The following is an 18,992-nucleotide window of genomic DNA, read 5'->3' on the forward strand; positions in this document are numbered from 1 at the left end:
TCACTGTTGATAAAACCTCATCAAGTTTGACTGGCTCCTGGCAATGACTGAGATCAACCCGGCACTTGGTCAGGGGCTCAGGGGTGAAAATGCTGTTTCCTCTGAAGGGACAAGCAGAGGCTGTCTGCTCAGCCTATTCGGTGAGTCAATAAATTAGTGGCACATGGAGGCAGCCTGGGTTCTGGGGGCTGGACTCCAGGATGACAGGTATTATTTGTTCAACAAAGTGACCAGAGAGTAGGTGCCATTAGGCATCTAACAGAGGGGGATAAAAGCGATGATGGGGACTAGCAGAGGCAGCGTGGCTGTCCATGGCTGGCGGGGGTACTAAGGGCCAGCAGGCGATGGACGAGAAGACCTTGCAGAGGCCATGAGCTGGTCACTTCTATTGAGGCCTCTGTAGGCCAGGTGGCTCTGGGCCCACCAAAAATGACTCCTCACTTGCAGGGGCGCCATGCAGGTTGGGAGATGGCTCAGAGGACCTTCCCATGTCCAGGGCTGGCCCAGGGCCAGAGACCCTGGGTCACGTTAGCCAAGAACACCCATGATGTCAGCTGTGTGGCTGGTGTGTTGGGGCCTGACTGTGGGGGCAGGCGCCTTGGAGTTGTGGCTGAGGGCAGGGAGGAGATGGCAAGCAGAGAGGAAGGGAACGTCTGGGATGGGCATGCGCGTGGCGGGCATGCCTTTTAAAACGATCATCAGCCTTAGTGTTCCAACAGCCTCTTTCACTTTGTAAAAGCCTTTTCTTTTGAAAAATAAAAGAAGATTGGAGGCAAGTACAATATTTGGCTGTGGCGGCTGCTAATTTGGCACTGAGTGTCACCTCCGCTTTTCTCCTCCCTCATGCCAAGTGCTCCTTCCCTGGCTCTGGGTGGGTGGGCGGGGTGATGGGGGTGCAGGGCGGGCTCCCGGAGCCTCTTAAGATGCGAGATTCATTTCCTTAAACACACATTGTCTCACTCCAATTTCACGTCCGAGCAGTTCTGGCAAGGAATTAGCAGCCCCTGGGAGAAAGCGCGCAGGTTCTATTTACACGGGGGGTGGGGGGGGGCAGGCTGGGGGGATATGGGGTGGCAGTGCAAGCAGGGGGCTTGGGGCCGTTTGAACAGGGAGTCCTCAGAGGACCTGGGTCAGGGCCTGCCTCACCTGGCCAGACAGCTCTCGAAGGGAGCCAGGCCAATCCTCTGTCAGTATGCAGAAATCCTGCCCCATTTGAAATGTCCTGAGTACATGGAGGAGGGGAACTATATAATGATTTGGGGACAAATTGAGGATATCAGGCTTTCAGGTCAGAAAGGACGCTTAAGACCATTTGGTCCAACCCCTCACCAAACAGGACTTTCTGAGACCTGGGGGCCAACTTCTGTTGAGCCCCTCTGTGAGGGGGTGCTCACTCACTAACTGGAGGCTGCCCTTTGCTTTGAGTCAGGTTCCTGGACCTCTCCTCGACTTGGCTTCTCACTTGGCCTACGGGTCTCCTCCATGGCCCTTGCGAGCTTAGGCGGCTACAGTCCTGTAGCTGTGTGGGAGAAAGAGCCCCCTCCATGGGTGGCCCCCGAAACCCAGCGTCAGGTCCCTCCCCGTCCTGGTCAGTCCTTAGGGCACAGGCTCCCACGCCACAGGCCTCCCCCGAGCCCGGCCACTTCTTTCTGTAAGGCGTTCAGGCTGTTGTGTGTGTGGTGGTGATGGTCGCAAGGAGGAGTCAGGAGGGCGATGCTTCGACCTCCCTCCTCAGTGGCACCCTTCGGACAGCGTGACAGCAGCCCAGGTGATTAGGGAATTCAGGCTTCCCGCCTGGGTTTGTTTGGGGATGTCTTCCAAGGCTGGGGCTGCCCTTTTATGCCCTTTCTGCCCTCCCCCTGCCCATACCCACAGTCACCCCCAGCCCCCACCCCTGGGGAATCTCGGCACTGGGCTGGGCACCCCATAGATGCCAAGTCAGAGCTGAGCCTGAGGAGGAGGTGGGGAGGTGGCCCGTGCCCCAGCTCTCCTGGGCAGCTGCTCATTCATCACCTTTTAGAGGGGAGACCTGCTAATTTGTCAGCCCATTAGCTGGGCACAAGTAGCATATGGACCCGGTTCCTGTTGCCCTCCTTCTGCCTGCCTCGGACAACATCATCTGGACTCACTGCACAGCCCAGTTCCGGTTTGTATTGTGGCACGGGTTTGGGGGCACGATTTTGCCCCAAGGCTGAGCCCCTGGGTGAGGCAGCTGAGGGTTTAGTGGCTCTTGGCTTCTCCAACAAATCTACGTTTGGAGTTAGTGACAAAGCCTCTCTAAGCCATGAGCTGAGAAGGGCCCTGCTTTCAGGAAAACTGGGCTTTATTTTTAGTGTTCAGAGAAAGATAATTTTTTCTCACCCACTATCAGTAAGGAGATCAACTGTTTTCGTGGTGCTTCAGCATCCTCTTGTCTGTGGGTGGGGGTGGGCAGGAAGGACCGCCTTGTCTGCTGATTCCATCGTCCCTCCCCACACACACAGAAGGGAATGTGTGCCCTGGAGCTCTCTCTAATGCAGCCTGGCATCATCGTCAAGAGGGGTCTCTGTGTCTGTGGGGTCAGTGGCTGGCAGGAGGCACCAGCCCAGTATGGCCGGCCTGAGTCTGAATGTGTGACCAGTGCTGGGCTCCAGTCCCTCTGAGACGATGGTAAGATGGGTAGGGGACTGGGTCTGCTCAGGGACATCCCGGGCCTGTCACATGCACATAGATGTTCCTGAGGCCTACTGTGTGCTGCACTTGAGCAGAGGGATGCAGGGGACTCGAGGCTGCACTCAGGGAAGGATGCATCCCACCTCATTCATAGCGAGCTTTCCGCCCACACGCACGTGTACCTGGACACACACCAAGACACGTGTTTGCGCATGCATTACACACACACAGCAACACTATCATCCTTCCCATGTGCAGGCTGGTGAACACTTGTGTACACAAACCCCACCGTAAACTACACATGATGCCTCCCAACATACACATATGGACACACACTTAGGCACATACACTGGCATCACCTGGATTTATGGCAGGAGATAAATTTGCAGTTTAGCAGCCCTAAACTGCTAGCTCTATAAACTCAAAGAGCCTGATAGCCAGGTCTTCACAGCGTGTTGGCAGCCCAGCAAAGCATGGGACCATATAGGAGGGGGTTCCCAGCCAGTTTTGCAGGCCAGCCCTCCAGGGCAGAGTATACGCAGGCCCAGCTGGCAAAGGGGCCTATGCTGGGAATGCCTGTGCCAGGCAGGGGCCGAGAGGCAGGACGCCACGTTGGGGCCTTGGCCTGAGGCATCTCCAGTGCTCCCCAGAGGCCCTAGGATGCAGGGAAGAGACAGCGACTCAGAGGGGTCCAGGCCCTGGGGTCAGGTTGGAGGCTAGATTGTGTATATGGCAGGGGCAGTCCTGTAGCCATGAGGAACTGGCTGGTCTGACATCTTAGCCTGGTTCTGGGTCTGAAGGAAGGGCCTTCCTGCTTGGACCCCTACGAGCTAACAGAAAGAGCAGAGCTCAGCCATGTTCCAGTGGGGGTGTGGTAGGGCAGGGACCATAGCTGCATTCTAGAGAGGATCAGAGTTCCCCAGGGCTCCCTGGTGTCTGGGGCAGGGGAGTTCTGGGCAAGCAGGCAGGTAGGCTGCCTACCCTAGTGTACAGGCAAGAAAACCAGAGGGGCTAGGGTACGCTCAGACACCTTCAAGGAGCAATGATTGAACAGGGCTGACCCAGGCCTCTTGCCCTGATCCTACCCTGCAGGCCACAGGAAGAGGGCCAACTGGAGTCCGTCCCCAAGATCCTTCCCCAGTACCTCAGAGATCCTACTTGGGGGGAACCTCTCAGTAGGCCCCCTGTAAGGGATCTCCCAGCAGGTGCAGTGGCATAGGTAGGAGTGGGGTAGGAGGAACATAGTTTTCCAGTTCTCTCCCTGCTAAGGAGGAAGTAGGGCCACCTTACATAATTGGGGCAGTTTGTTCTGCTCTTGTCCTCCTGGCATCGTTGCCCTCACTGCCTTCTTGCTCAGGGAGCCCTCGACAGAGCTGGAAGCTCAGGCATCACTCCCTCCTGCTGGAGGTTGCTGAGCAGAGGACGCGGGAGCCCAGAGCATCTTTGCCGCTAAGACCTGAGGTGCCTAGGCCTGGGGAAAGTGGGGGGCAGAGGGGACAAGGTCATTCCATGTGCAGGGACCCAGGCCCTCTGCCCCCAGCCCACCAGATGACTCCATGGGTTCTCAGAGAGTTCACGCCAGCAGACCGTCCCCCAAGGCCCTGGTGAGGGGTTGGGGTCGGAGCTGCCTCTGCCCTGCCACTGGACCTCCCCACCCCAGGCGGCTTTCTTCACAGGCCCTTGTGCCTGGACGATCACCTTTGCTGTTGTTCCCCTGCCAGGTAGGCACTCTCTCGGCCCATCCATTCACAGCCCCCTTCTGGCAAGTCTTCCCTGACCTCCCGAGCACAGAGGAAGTGCCAGTGGCTGGAGCCTGGGACTTCCTGGCCCTGCCCTGCTGCTTACCCCTTCCTCTTGGGCCTCAGTTTACCCATCTGTATCTGATGGGTACAGGATACCCATCGGCCTGGGCCGATGTCTTTGAGAGATGAGCTGTTCAGGGACATTCAAGGCAGGATGAGGTTTGCAAACACCAGACTCAGCTGACCCCCACTGACTTTCATAGCCCTGGGGGCACGCGGCCCCACAGACATTACTAAGGGGGCAGTCAGAGCCACTTCCCGGAGGAGGGGGCCTGGGGCAGCATTGGGGCTGAGGAAGGTAACAGGATCCCATGGAATGGAGACAAGCTTCTGAGAGGTGGGCATGGAGGTCTGGAACAAGGTCTGTGTTCAAGTATGTGGTTAGTCTGTGTCACCGAATCCCAGCTCCACCAATTACTGTCTGCCTCAGTTGCCTCGTCTGTGAAATGGGGATGATGACTGGGGACTATAAGGGTTTGATACTGTGTACGTCTAGCACGGAAGCTCACTTGGGCCCCATTGCTGTTGGCAGCTATTCCTGTGGCAGTCATCACCCCATCAAGCAACCCCTAAAGCTGGGCAGTGAGGAGGTGGCCCACCTGGAGTGTGAGCCCAGGCGCAGTGTTTCTGCCTCCCCTGAGCACAGCACGCTGACTTTGAAGTTCATGGCTGTTCAGACCAAGGACCCTCGCGGTGGTCACTGGCGTGGCCAAGCACTGGGTCCTGTTTGCACAGTTCATTTGCATGGCGAACACTGAGCATGGTCACGGTGAAGATAAATGTTGGCTGCTGAGGTTCTTGCATTCATGGAGAGCGAACCTGGAGCTGGGGATGCCAAGGATTGTCACTCTCTCCCCACAGTGAGGTGAGGGGACACTGAGGTGCAGAGAGGGACCAGGGCCTGCCCAGGAGCCCCAGCTGGGAGTGGGTGTGGGGATCACTAGCCTCCTAGCTCTAGGAAACCCTGTGTGGTCACCGCCCTGGAGTTTTCCAACTCTCCTATGAGGGCTCAGGAGAGCCTGTGAATGATGGGAGAGAGTGGGTTCCCTCTGGGTGTGTGTCCCCAGCATGTGTGTGTCCTCAGTGCATGCATGTCCCTGACTTGTCCCCAGTGTATCTTCAGCATGTGCAGGGCCTCAGTGTCTTCATCCTGTTTGTTTGTTTATTTATGCCTCCAACTTATCCTGCAGAAGATTTAAGGGCACTTAACAAGGTTACACAAAATTCAAGAAAAGCCTATAAATTGGAAGTAGGAGAAACATAAAAGAAAAACTAGCAGAAGGACTAAGATAGACCTGGGAGATGCTGACAGAGGAAGTGAGCAAGATAGCCCAGGTGCGGGTGTGCTCCTTCGTACACTCGCTTGGACACTCACCACCAGCGAGGTTCTGGTCCCCACTGCCTGTCAGCACCTGACACTTGGGCATTGTGACCAGAGGAGGGAGCCCAGCCCTCCTGGGGATGCTGATCCAGAGGCCACTGTCAGTCAGGCCATACCCTTCCCCCCAGCAAGCCCCTGAGCCCTCATGCTGTTAGGAGCTTCTCCAGTGCAACGTCCAACAGGAAGATTTAGGGCCACGACCTTCAAGTAGCCCCAACCATCTGGGGCCAGAAAAATCTCACTGCTTAAAACATTTCAGATGGCTGCAGACCACCTTCTGAGGTGCAGATGGAAACCCACAGAGACTCACCCAGGCCTGGGGCTGCTGGTGGACATCCAGTGACAGTGGATAGGGCCGTCTGGGCTGTGGTGCTTTTTCTGGCACCCTAAGTGTGAAGCATGGACAGGATCTGCAGGCGACTTCCTGGGCACTGGGTATGAATGTGGTGAGGTTGATGCGTGAGCTCCTGTGTGAGGTCAGGCACATGTACCTGGAACTATAATGAGCACATGGGTAGCGGGTAGGGCCCTGGGATGACTCTGCCCCAAAAGGGGCCCTTGATACCATGGGAGGCTGCAGCCGCTCCCAGGCTTACCTCCATCTCTGCCTTTATCCTGTGTACCTGACATGCCAAGATCCGGTGTTTTCACGAGAGCAGCCAACCCGAGGGCCTCTCGTTGTGATTGGCGCTGTCATTATTTGGCGACATATTCAGCAGCAAATCTCAGCAGCAAAAGGCAGACTTCCAGCCTATGAAGCCTGGAAAGTCAGGCCCTGCAGGACAATGTGGGGCAGGGAACGCTCTCAAGGCCTCGGCAGCAGCCCTGGAAGGAGGCCCCATGAGAAGCCAGCAGCACCTTGCATTTGACCTTTCATCTTTGAGGAGCACCCCACAAAGCCTGGCTGAGGCAGCTCAGGGCTGTGTGGGCACTGAGGGTGAAAGCTCGGGCCATGCCGCATGGCTGGTAAAGAGCAGGGTGGGGATTCAGACCCACGGCTTTTTAGCCAGTTCTCAGCTGTGAGTGCAGGGGACTCGGGGGTGGGAAGGTCTCCCCTTTGGACAGATTTGGACCTTTGTGGTATTTCAGTTTCCTCATCTGTGAGATAAGAAGGGCGCCCTCCTGGTGCCCTTGTCACAGCTAAGGGAGGGAGATGGATGAAGAAAAATCTGATGAGGCCCCCCCACCCAGGAAACCTCCCTGGGGACTCTTGAGGAAAGGTTGGTTTCTGGCCACTGTGGAGTCCCTGAGAGCCCTACCCCAGCCCCTGAAGAGGGTTGCCCACGCTGGGCTATCAGTGCTAGGAGGGGTGGAATGGAGGTGACGCGGGCAGAGGAAGCCGACTTTGTCCTTTGCTCCCTGGCCTTTGCAACAGTGCCTCAGGCGCAGCCTCAAATCCATATCATGAGGGTGTTTATGGGGGTAAATTTCTGCCAGCTCTGGGCTGAAGGACAGTCATCTTAGATGAGATCTTGATAACAGCCGGCTCTGTGAAATGAGTAGGAGCCCTCGTTGGCCCACCGGGGGTCTGCTGGAGCCTCTGTCCGCCCTGGCTCCCAGAGCCCTCACCCCACCCTGCCAGCACTTGCTCCTGAGAGTGGAGAGACCAGGCCTTACAGAGCCGAAGACAGAGACTCAGAGGTGAAGGGGTTGAAGAGGCCAGATGGCAGGCCAGTGCCCAGGCCCTGGACTCGCTCCTGGAGCTGTCGTGTCAGGGAGTGGGCAGGGTCTGTGTCTAGGACCACGCTGGGCCAGGGCTGCTCAAGGTAGTGACCCAGGTAAAGGGCAGACTGGGCTTGTCTGGGGGGGCGTGAGACTGAGGGACCCTGGAGCCTGGAACTGATGACAGGGGTCTGAGGATTCTGGTGTCACAGCTCCTCCACTCACTGCCTACAGTCTCCAGCCATTTCCCCCGCCTGCCAGAGCCTTGCTTTCTTCAGCTGTAAAGTGAGGGCAGTGATTGTACCTGCCTTTTAGGGTTGTTATGAGGATGACTCAGTGGGTTATGCACTGAGCCCTGTCTGACCACATGGGCCTGGGGGTGCCTGTCATCACCATCCTCGTCCTTCTGCCGTTGAGAGGCTGAGGAGTCCTGAGGGAAGGAAGGCAGGGCCACTGGGTGGGGAGGCAGCAGGAGGGAGCCGAGCCAGGGTGGGCGGTGAGGGGGCCCAGACACAGGCACAAACAATCTGTTGCCCGTAAACATGGGCGCCCACACCAGCCGGCGACACCCAGCGACTTCTGTGAGTTGGGAAAGTGCGGGTATGTTTACTCACACTCCCCCGTGCCAGCTGGCATGCTGGGCACAGCTTCCCTCCCAGCTGCCTCAACAGCCGGCGGCTCCCAGATCAGGGAGGGGGAGCAAGCAGGGGCCCCCGGATCTCGCCTGTAGTTTGATTCACTTTGGGCTCACCCCCTCCCCAATCCTCATGCTATCCTGGAGTAAATCAAGAGGACAGGGGGCCCTGAGAGTCTCCATGGCAGGTCCACCTGGCCGGGCCATGACACAGTTCCCCTGCTGTCCAGGATTACCTGAGTAGACAAAGGCGTGAAGGCCGGGACTGTCCAGGGACCCTGTTGAGTGTAGGCAACAGGTATCCCTCTAGTGGGGTCCAGGCCCCTGTCCCTCCCCAAAATCTGGCTTCCTTCTCAGAAAGTGCTTCCCACTGGGGTGTACACAGCACCGACACCTCAGGACACCCAGGACTGATGGTGTGCACATCGCAGGTGGGAGCTGTTGCAGGGCTCCGAGTGCCCCAGGGGCCCCGGGATGCTGGGGGCTCCACATCTCAGTTTCTCTGCTCTGGGAATGCCTTGTCTGAGCTTGGCAGTGGCAGCTGCAGGAGCTGCATGCACCTTCCCCATGAGGTCAGGGCAGACTTTTGGCTGGGAAGGAGTCTTCGTGGCACTGCACCGCCCCACCACCAGGCCTGGGTCAAGCACCTTGGATTCAAGGAGTGTTGGGAACTTGAAAGAAGGGGCTCAGAGAGGGGGCTTCTTAGGTAGCCACTAAGCAGCCCATGCTTGAGCCTTAACTTCTGACCTTGGAGCTGGGTGGTGGGTGATGGAGACCTGACGGTGAAGCATTTGCTTTTGAAGTACACGAGAGTGTGCCCCGTCCCCAGCTCCCGTGGACTTGGCCATTTGGCATTGTCACCCGTGTGGGAGGGAGACACCCCTGTCAGATTCCTTTCTCCCCTCCCACCTGTCCCCAAATAGTCCCTTGACCACCAAGGGAGCCAGAACCTGGGGAAGATAGAATCACAGACTGCAAGCTTCATGTAGGCACACAGCCATGGGAATGCTGTTATTTAATGATGGCAGCCTGGAGTCCAGCTACTGTGCAGGGTGACCGTGAGTGAATCCCTTCTCAGCATCTCTGACAGGTGGGCTTGCATATTTCCTGTGATGGGGGGCTCACTATCTATCCAGACTATGCTCTTAAGAGTTTGAGAGCCTCGAGTGTGAGAAAGTTCCTCCAGTTTCCTCTGAGCTGGAATATGCCTCTCTCCCCACAGGCACCATCAGGAACCTCAGAGTACTGCCCTCAGTAACCTTGCCTCTCACTCTCGGAGCTGGGTAGAGGCCAGGACACTCTCACCTAATATATACAAGCCTTAATACTAGAGGCCACGTTCCAATCAGGTCTGGAATAACAGGTGGATAATCAGGATTGCCACGGTTTTAAAGTCAGTTTAGAAATTCACATCTGTTTCAGAGGAGCAAACTGACCATGCCTAGGAGTGGGCCACGCATCAGCGCTCCCTTGTGGTGGGTCATTACCTTGCCCCAGGGCCAGCGTGGGACAGGGCCTTGCAGAGGTGGGGGGTCTGCATGGGGGCAAGTGCAGAGAGGTTGGCACAGACTGGCCCTAGCTCAACTGGGAGGATTTGGTTTATTGTTTTGTACTGGGTTGTGTGTCTTTTGAAAAACAAGGGATTGAGCCTTTTTATGACATGGATTTTACAGTGTAACGAGGCTGCGTAATTTCCCATTCTCAGCAGCAAGTGCACTTTTTACACTAATTGCATAATTAGACATAATGTACTAATTGCGGTAATGGATGACAGTCAACTAAACTTTAACTTTAAAAACAGGGAGGCGTTGCTGGGGGTGGAGGTGGGGGCTTTGTGCCCCTGTGTTTTTCAAAGGGAATCTGCTGGTGAAAACTCCTAGCAGCAGCTTCCTCTTAGGGGCCAAGTGGCCATAGAGCCACCAGGGCCTTCCCACCTTGTGATCTAGGCTACACCCCCTCCGTCCCTGAGGACCACCCCCCACTCCACCCCCAGCCACCTGGGTATCTACCTCCCTTCCTTTCAGAACCTGTCCCCCCAGCTTCCCTTCTGCCCCCCCACAAGCCCCTGTGCTCCTGCCACTGAGCAGTCCATTCCCTCCCCCCAGCCCAAGGGCACCTGCCATTACTCCTGCCTAGAGTCCCTTATACCCCAGTCACCCCCATGTCTGGCAAACTCCTGCCCAGCCTTTCAAACTCTGCTTAGATAGCCTCTCCCCTGAAAAGCCATCTCAGTCTTTTCCTTCACACTCCCAGCCCCCGCCCTCCCCAAGCAGGCCAGTCTCACTCCCACATGTCTCCTGCACTCCTCTCCCCACTGCCACCCCTCTGCCATTAGCAGTCCAAATAGACATCTGTCCCCTCTGGTGGTGAGTCCCAGGAGGGCAGGGACAAGGTCTGGTCCATCTCTGCTTCCCCAGCCTCAAGAGACCCCAACAAGATCCTGTGGCATGAACATGAGTGCCCCAGTGGGGATGTAAGGACATGGGGTGGGGGTGGGGAGGAGATGGGGCCATTTATGGGCCACCAACCCAGGAGGGCCACATCCTTATCTGCTCCTGAAAGCCAGGTCAACACTGCCTTTGTGTCCTGTGTCACAGCCCATCATGGGCCACAGTGTAATGGCCTGGGTAGGCATCTGTGACCCTCTCTAAACAGAGTGTTCATTCTAGGAAATCCCTATTCAATATGAAGGTTAGTTATTAATAATGTGACAGCCAGCATCACAATATACAAACCCTGCTTGTGACGTGACACCACATACAGCTAACTAACTGTGGAGCCAACCCACCACAGGATGGTGGCAGGGTGGCATGGCCATGTGGGACCCTAACGTGGCAGCTGGTGATTGTCAGCAGCTGATGAAGCATGCAGCCGAGTGGCCCATAACCCACTGCCTGTGTGCCAACTGTGTGCTCTGGGGACCCCTTGCCCTTGTCCTACTGTAAGCCCCACACCAGGTGGGCCAGAGAAGGGCCACAACCCCTGCCCCAGGGAACTTTCTGCCACACACACAGTCCAGGGCCTGGTGTGTCCCTAGAGCAGCAGGGTCAGGGTTTTCGTGCACCTGCTGTGAGTGGCCCCAAAGGAACTGGGCTGTGGGGCTCAAGGTTGGTTGGGTGTGGGGAGCATCCAGGATGTGCAGCCTGTCCTGGATCTGACCTGAGTGCTCTCAGTGGGAGGGTCTGCAGGTACCAGGCTACTCCATCCACCCTGTGGTCTTCGAGGGTGATTATTAGCAGCTATGTCAATACCCTTGATTTTCCCCACGAAGGCAGGAGACAGGGGCAGCAGCCTGGCGGGAGGGCAGGGGCCAGCATTGCCCTGACTGACTGGGGTCCCTGAGCTTGTCACTACCAGTCCCTCCATCCTTCCACCTCCCTCTTGGCCCAGCTCAGGATCTCTGGGCCACCATGAGCCCCCTATCCTCCCACTTAAGGCTCCCCTGATCCCTGGCACAAGTGTACCCCTTTTAGCAGCTGGCCCTTGTCTCCAGATCCTGTGGCCACTCCAGTGCTTGCCCATGCAGGCCGGCCTAGGGAGGCCAGCCCACCATCTCTAGGGACCTGTTGACATGAGGGCTGGGCAGTTAAAACTCCTACCAGCTGCTCCTTTCAATACCAGGGACCAGGCACTGAGACATGGCTAAAGGGGGCTGGAGAAGAGCAAATCCCCCAGGAAAGTCATATCATGGGGTTCAGCTCCCCCCACCCTTCCTGTGCCCTGCTCAGCACCCTGGGCAGGGGAAGGGGGCAGGATGCTGAAGCACCCAGATGAACCCCCAGCTGAGCTTGGGCCTTTGAGGAGACAGGCGGCAGCAGGGCCCAGCCTGCATCAAATCTTTCTCGTTCCATTTTCTTTCTGATTTAATTTTCCAGAGATTAGGGCCTGTTCACCTTCGCTGCAGAGAGGAGCCTCGCACGTGTGCCTGTTTTTACTCCCAGGGTTGGGTGGTTGGTTAGTTGATCAGGCTGGTTCTGCTGGTCCTCCCCCTCCTCCCCTCCAGAATGGCCCTCCTGCCTTCCACAGGCCTCAGGCTTTCAGCATCACTCTGGGTCCCCCAGGCCCCTTTCAGGCCCCCCAAATTCCCAGCTGATACCCTGTGCCTCACCTTCAAGTTTGGGGACAAATGCAGGGAAGAGAACTGCACAGAGTGTGACCTAAAGCAAACACTTTGGATAAGACAGACTATTCTTATCTGAGCTCTGCCGTGTAACATATCCTCTCTGGCCCTCAGTGTCCCATCTGCTAAACGGGTGTGATCAGAGCGGTCCTTCCTCAGGGGTTGTACATCAGCGAGGTCAAGTTTGTGAAGCACCTGCCCTTGGGTGGCTAGAGCCATCACTTGGCAAACAGGGCTGTATCTGCAGCCTCCACAGTCCCTCTTCCCTCCTTCCCCCTCCTCTCCCTTGCTGTCCTTGCCCTCCTTTTCGTCTCCATTTCTCCCACCTTCCTCCTCTCCCTGGGCAGGTTAGGTGCTGGCTTAGGTCCAGACCCCACTGCTGCTGACGTTCTGGGACTTAGCAAAATGCCTCAGCAGTCTGATGGGGGCCTGTCCAGGTCACTGGTTCTGGGGCCTTTTGTCTCCTCTGGTGGCTGTCTCTATGTTCAGGTGCCTCAGACCTTATTCCCCTCCCAGTCAGAACTGTTTAGAGCTGTGAGGATGAGGCTGGCTCCATCTGCCCCTGCAAGCATCAAGCATCCAAGCTTCCTGTCCAAGATAACTGTTCCTCCAAGTGTCCTCCATGCTCACCTCCCCCTTATGTAGGGACAGCTATGGAAGCAGGAGGCTAGGCAGAGGGCCTGGGGCCCCTGACGAGGCCTTGGCCCCCACAGGCCCTGGAAATTCTGAGGCCAAAAGGCAGGTTGGCCAGACATGCTGCCTAACAAAAGAATTACTAGAGCTGAGAGAGGGTTGGGATCGGGGCCAACACTGCCGGGGGGCGGGGGGCGGAGGGGGGGGGTGTTACAGGAAGTGGGTGGGGGGGAGATGAGAGACATGGAAGGACAGGTCTTGATAACTGGTAGGGGGTGCCTTCAAGGGGAGGAGGATGCCCGGGCAAGCACTGGCCATAGGTATACGGTACAGAATGGGGGAGCCAGGAACTCCTGGGAACGAGGAGCTGCAAACGGCCTCCTGAATTATCCCTCGGGGCCTCAGCTGCCGCTGCTCTCCCTGTTCCTCAGCCCCTCTGTCGCTGTGTCTCCTGCCCTACCTCACGTGTCCACCTGGCTCCAGCCAGCCTGTCCCCTAGTCTGCTACCCTGTGCCACTACCATTCCCCATCTCCTCTCTCATGGCTGCCATGGAGCTGTCACAACCTGTAGACCTGCGGGCTCCCGTTTCTCTCCTTGGTCCGGCTGCCTGTGCAGAGCCGGGGGCCACGCAGGCTGCGCTGCTGTGGGGGCCATTGGGTTTTTCCAATTGCCTCTCTGGGCCGAGGACACCAGCGGGCATGCAGTCCTGCTGTGGTTGTTGAGGTCCTGCCCCCGGTGCACCCTGGCCTTCCTGTTGCTTCCGAGCTGACCCCAGGGACCAAGGCTAGAGGCTGGAGTTGAGGGGAACCAGCCCTGGCTATGCCCTGGAGCTGCCCTGGGCTCTCCTGGGCTTCTTCCTGGACCTGCAGGTGGAAAGCACCTCCCCGGACCACATCAGTGGAGAGATGACCTATCCCCCAGGGTGGGACCATCTGCTGGGCTGTGTCATTTGGATCTCTGGGACACAGGGTTCAGCTCAGGGCCCCAGCCCAGGGGACAGGGACAACTGGAGCAGGTCGGGGGGAATGTTGAGAGGGGTGAGGCACCTGGCATGGAAGGATCGAGGGCTGTTGCATCTCAAGGGCTCATTTGGGATTGGGGGACAGGCTTGGCTAGCAGCTCAACCAGCCTCTGCAGTTCTGGAGTTCTGCCCTCATCTCACCAGAAGCTTCTTCTAGCCCATTTCCCTACCCTCACTCTAGGGAGGATTTAGATAAGCGGGGAAAGGCGGAGGGGAAGTAGGCACAGCGTAAGCAAAGGTGCAGCAGTGGGAATCAGCATGGGCTAGGGACCTAGAGGCCTGCATGCAAGTGCCAGGTCAGTGAGCTGGAGAGGCCTCGAATGCTGGCACCAGGGCCCAGCAGAAGGATGTCATGGTGGGTCTTTGGGTAGACCCAGGAAGAACGCATGGCAGATGCAGCCCCAGGCTCCAAGGGACAGCACACCTGCAGGCAAAAGTGGTGGAGTCAGACCTAGGTCACACTGGCTCCAGAGCTCTGCTCCTGAACATGGAATTGGGCATATGCGTTGGCTGAGGGTCCACTGCACACAGGCCTGCTGCCTGGGGAGAGATGGAAGGAGCTGGCCATAGCTGTACACTATCCATGGTGTCCCTGTGTCTAGGCTCCCCTGTTATCACCACCAGGGCCGAGGCCAAGGTGCTGGGGACAAAGACAGGATAGCTGATGGAGGAGGTGCTGTCCAAGGAATCCCTGGGTGGGGCTGGAGGGGGACAGACCCAGGGAGGCCAAGGCTGCCTGCCCAGGAATGGGAGCCAATGACTTTGGATCCTAAGAGTGCAGATCTAGCCAGGAGAGAGTGGAGGCAGGGAGGGGACTGTGATTCCTTCTGCAGAATTCTGGTGATCCTAAACAATAGCAGTAGTGACAATAGTATAGGCTCCTCGTGGCATGAATCTTTTGGTCCTTGGTCCGCCTGTGAGGGGAGGACTGCCGTTCTCTCATTTAATAGATCGGACACTGAGGTTCAGAGATGGGGTATTTCTTAGCAGGGTCCCTGCTTCCAAGCCCTTGCATCAACTGTCAGGGTCCTCGGGTGTGACCCTGCCACCTGGAAACCCTCTCCCTCTGCAGCCCCTGAGCCCTGGTTCAGTCACCATGCCAGGTTGCAACGGGCATCCTGGACCCAAAGGGGAGGGACCCCCAGGTTCCCTAAGGAGAGTTGTCAGGAGGCTGCATGGTCCAGCTTCCAATACTGGGGCTGCCGCCACTATGGACAGCCCTGATTGGGGCACTTGGGAATGACCTTGACAGGGGAGTCAGTTATGGAAACTTTATCCCCTGCCCTGAGAAGCCAGGTGGCTGCGCCCCCTGCTGACGCCAGTGGGCCGCGGTGTGCTCAGCCGATGTGGCTGAGACGAGGCCTCAACACACCCAGGGGCAATGGTCCAAGATTGGGAAAGGGTGTATTTTTAATGTCTTGAAACCTGGGAAGAAGGTGTCAGGGAGGATGGGTGACTGGTTTTTCCACTCACAGTCGTGTGGCCTTGACCTGTCCTCTCCTATTTCTGAACCTCGGTTTCCCCAACTGTGGGCACCAGGCACCAGGCTCCCTGCATTTCTCAGTGATCCCCAGGGTCTGACCCCTTCTTGGCCTCAGCCTCCATCGCTGTCTTCCATCCGGGGGCCTCTGTCCTGAGGCAGGCCCTGGGGGGCCCAGGGAACAGCCTGGCCTGGTGCCCACTTGGGGCCTCCATCCTCCCTGGCCGTGTAGCCAGGCCTGCGACTCGCCCTGTAATCGCTGCTTCTCTGTGGGAAGGAGCGACTTCACCACAAATTATTTTGTTCCAAGAGAAGGACAAAAAGAAAAGAGATGCCGGAGGGATGGGGGGCGGTGGGAGGAGGAGATTGCCTGAGCCAGCTTTGAGCGGTGCTTTAACCCTTGCACTGCCAGGTGCTGGGTGGGCAGCAGAGCAAGGGCTCTGGAGGCACCTGGTCCCCCACCTCCTCCCTCTGTCAGATGCCAGAGGCCTTTATCTCCCCTCATCTGGCTGTCACTCTACCGACCTTATCTCCCCTGCCTGTCTGTCTCTCATCAGCGGCCTCTCCCACCTCCTTATCTCCTCCTCGTCACCTCCTCTTTGTGTCTCTGCACATCCCTCCACTTCTGCACAGCCTGATGGCAAAGTCTGGTGGCAGCAGCTCAGTTGTGGCGACTCGCCTGTGACCTCTGGTGAAGGAGCCAGCTTGCAGCACAGACTTCCTGGGGTAACCTGGATGGACACATGGACTCATTCAGGCTCAGAGGCACATGCAGGGGTGTGCAATGCATACACACACATATGCACACACGCATGCACATGCACACACACATGCACGTGCGCACACCCAAGACCCCAGCCATTAACAAAGACGCCCACAGAAACCTGCTTCTACAATTCCCATATAGCCCCCAGGCTTTATCTAGTGGCCCTAACCCCACCCACCCCAATACTCAGGCTCGTGCACACAGACGGATGTGCGCTGAGCCATAACACACACATTCACACATGCAGATGCAGACTGTCAGATTTACACCCCCAAGTGCATGTGTGCACAGGCTGACCCCACCGCCCCCCCAAGGAAGAAGGAGGGGGCAGATTCATTCCCCCCATATGCCTCTGCCTCCCTGGTCCCTGCCCCCATATTCTGTGCCCAGAATGACAGAGGAGCCCCTAGGGGCACCCAGAGCTCCTGCAGTAGTTTCCGCAAATGCCCTGAGGGAGCACCAGCGAAAGGGGGCATGGATTCCTGAGCCTGTGTGGAGAGGTGGCTGTGTGTGTGATGCATGTGTGAGCGTGTGGGTTTATGTACACACGTGGGCGTGAGAGCATCTTCTTGTTTGTATGTGGTGTACAACGTGTGTCTGTTGGCTCCATCTCCCCCGGACACCCTGCCTCCCATCCAGCCCACCCTCCCCACTCTGCTGCTCTTAGCCACCCTGAGCTGGTCAGGGAGATGCTGCTTATGGCCCCTGGAGGAGGAACCCTGAGTCCCAGAGAAGGTGGCGACAACCTTGTCCCACCAAACACACACAACCAGTGCAAGTTGTGGAGCTCATGGCCTTGCACTTCTTCCAAGTCTATCTGAGCACTGGGCCTAACCCCAGACCTCCCTGTTCTCTCTCAGTGGCCAAAGCCAGGGTTGAGGTGGGGGTGAGGACTTTCTGTGGTGAGCTATGCAGAGAGGGTATACGGGCACCATGACATGGGAATGTGGGACCACCCTGGCCTCACCCCAGGCTTCTGCTTCTTTCCAGATCTACAAAGACAACAGGAATCTGTTTGAGGTGCAGGAGAATGAGCCTCAGAAGTTGGTGGAGAAGGTGGCGGGGGACATTGAGAGCCTGCTGGACAGGAAGGTGCAGGCCCTGAAGGTAGGTGCGGTTGTTTAGGTTGAGAGAAGACCAGGCAGAGTGGCCTGCACTGTGAGCGCAATGTCCTCACCCACCATGAACACACAGCCCTCCTGGCCCTCTGAATTCGGGCTGGGCCATCACTGGCAGAATGTGCCACGTGGACTGTGGGCAGCTGCGGCAGGAGCAGGATAGTTTCATCTGGAGTAGGCTGCGTGAGTGGTGACCTGGGGCCTCGGGGGCCCTGTGTGGGTATGATGGCAGGCCCCACCTCTCCCTTCTGTCAGGAAGGTGGGCTGCAGGCTGAGGCGGACGGAGTGTGGAGGGCCCTGAATGCCTTGCAGAGAAGGCTAAGGCCACATGATGCTGGGAGCTGGAGCTCCAATTCTGCCCACGATTTCTCCACCTCCCTCTGGGCCTTAGTCTGCCCATCATCTATACTGAGTGTGCCTGTGAGCTCCAAGGCACCATGGTCCTGTGAGATTACAGGACCTGCTGGTCCACCCTGACCAGGTCTCTGAAGCCCACAGACCCCGGTACTCAACCCCCCCAGGGAGAGCAGGTGGGAAAGGGCTTCTGGAGATGTAAGGTGCCCTGGGCAAGTTGTGCAGTAAAGAAAGGAGGGGGGTTCAAGCTTCCCTCAGATCAGAGGCATAACTGCTGTTGCCCAAGCCTGTGTCAGAGAGATGAGTCCATTTAAAAGGAATGAAGTACTGATACACATGACAACATGGATGAACGTGGAAACGTTACACTAAGGGAAAGAAGCTCGTCACAAAAGACCACCTATTGTGTGATCCCATTTCTGTGAAATGTCCACAATAGGCAAATCCATAGAAATGGAAAGTGCATTAGTAGTTGCCTAGGGTGGAAGGGAGGGGATAGGGAGTGTCTGCTAACGGGTACAGGATTTCTTTTGGGGGTGATGAAGATATTCTAAAATTAGATTGTGGTGATGGCTGCACAACTCTGAATACACTAAAAAAAAACACTGAATTGTATACTTTATGTGGGTGAATATTACGGTATCTCAGTAAAGCTATTTTTTTTTTAAATGAGCAGGGCCTCACATGCCATGCCCAGGCTTGGGCCAGAGGCTTGGCAGGGTCAAGTCAGAGCAGCCAAACCCCCACCACATCCAGGCCCAGGGAGGGAACTGTGACCCCCTTCTCCAGGAACTGGGCCCTACTGTCCCCCTGAGATCCCCTGCCTGCCCCTGTGTGACCTGGGATCATGGACTAGGGAAAGGCTGGCCTCCTGGGACCAGAGGAGGTGGGCCCTGAGGGCCTCCCACCCAGTGTGGAGACGGAGGACCCAGAGCTGGGCCCAGCCTGACCTTGGGGATCTCCTAGTCACAGGTGGGGACAGTTGGGGGAGTGAACTGTCATGGGGAAGAGGCAAAGCCAAGCCTTCAGCTGGGCCGGCCGTCCCTGTGGGGGTCCAACAATGTCCCCCTGGTTGTAGGAACCATCTGCTTGCCTCACGTAGCCAGCACGCCATGTTCCACCTTCTTGCCTTTCCTAGAACTGGGCACCACCTGGACACTCTCCCCTCCTTTCTCTTGTTCTCTGTCTCTTAGTCTCTCTCTCCCTGCTTCATTCCAGACCCCCTATTTGCCCACTACTTCCTTGCTTTGCTGCGCTCCCCAGCCCAGGGCACAAAGTACAGGCCACCAGCCCTGAACTTGTGTCGAAACCATCTGATAGATTTGGGAAGGAGCACCCTTCATGCCTTTAGGCCTGCCTCCCACCCCA

At 57.2% G+C, this 18,992-nt stretch overlaps 1 protein-coding gene across 2 annotated transcripts in view; it reads left to right on the forward strand.

Moving 5' to 3' along the window:
* The window catches only part of CACNA2D2 (calcium voltage-gated channel auxiliary subunit alpha2delta 2), a 139,054-nt gene that overhangs the window by 50,723 nt on the left and 69,339 nt on the right, over positions 1-18,992 (forward strand). For both annotated transcript variants that reach the window (XM_033424439.2, XM_004267846.4), the window contains exon 3: positions 17,143-17,259. In XM_033424439.2, coding sequence (XP_033280330.1) covers positions 17,143-17,259 — 117 coding nt within the window. The remainder of the gene's footprint in view (positions 1-17,142; positions 17,260-18,992) is intronic.

Source organism: Orcinus orca, chromosome 10 (assembly GCF_937001465.1).
Source record: "Orcinus orca chromosome 10, mOrcOrc1.1, whole genome shotgun sequence".
Lineage (NCBI taxonomy): Eukaryota > Metazoa > Chordata > Mammalia > Artiodactyla > Delphinidae > Orcinus > Orcinus orca.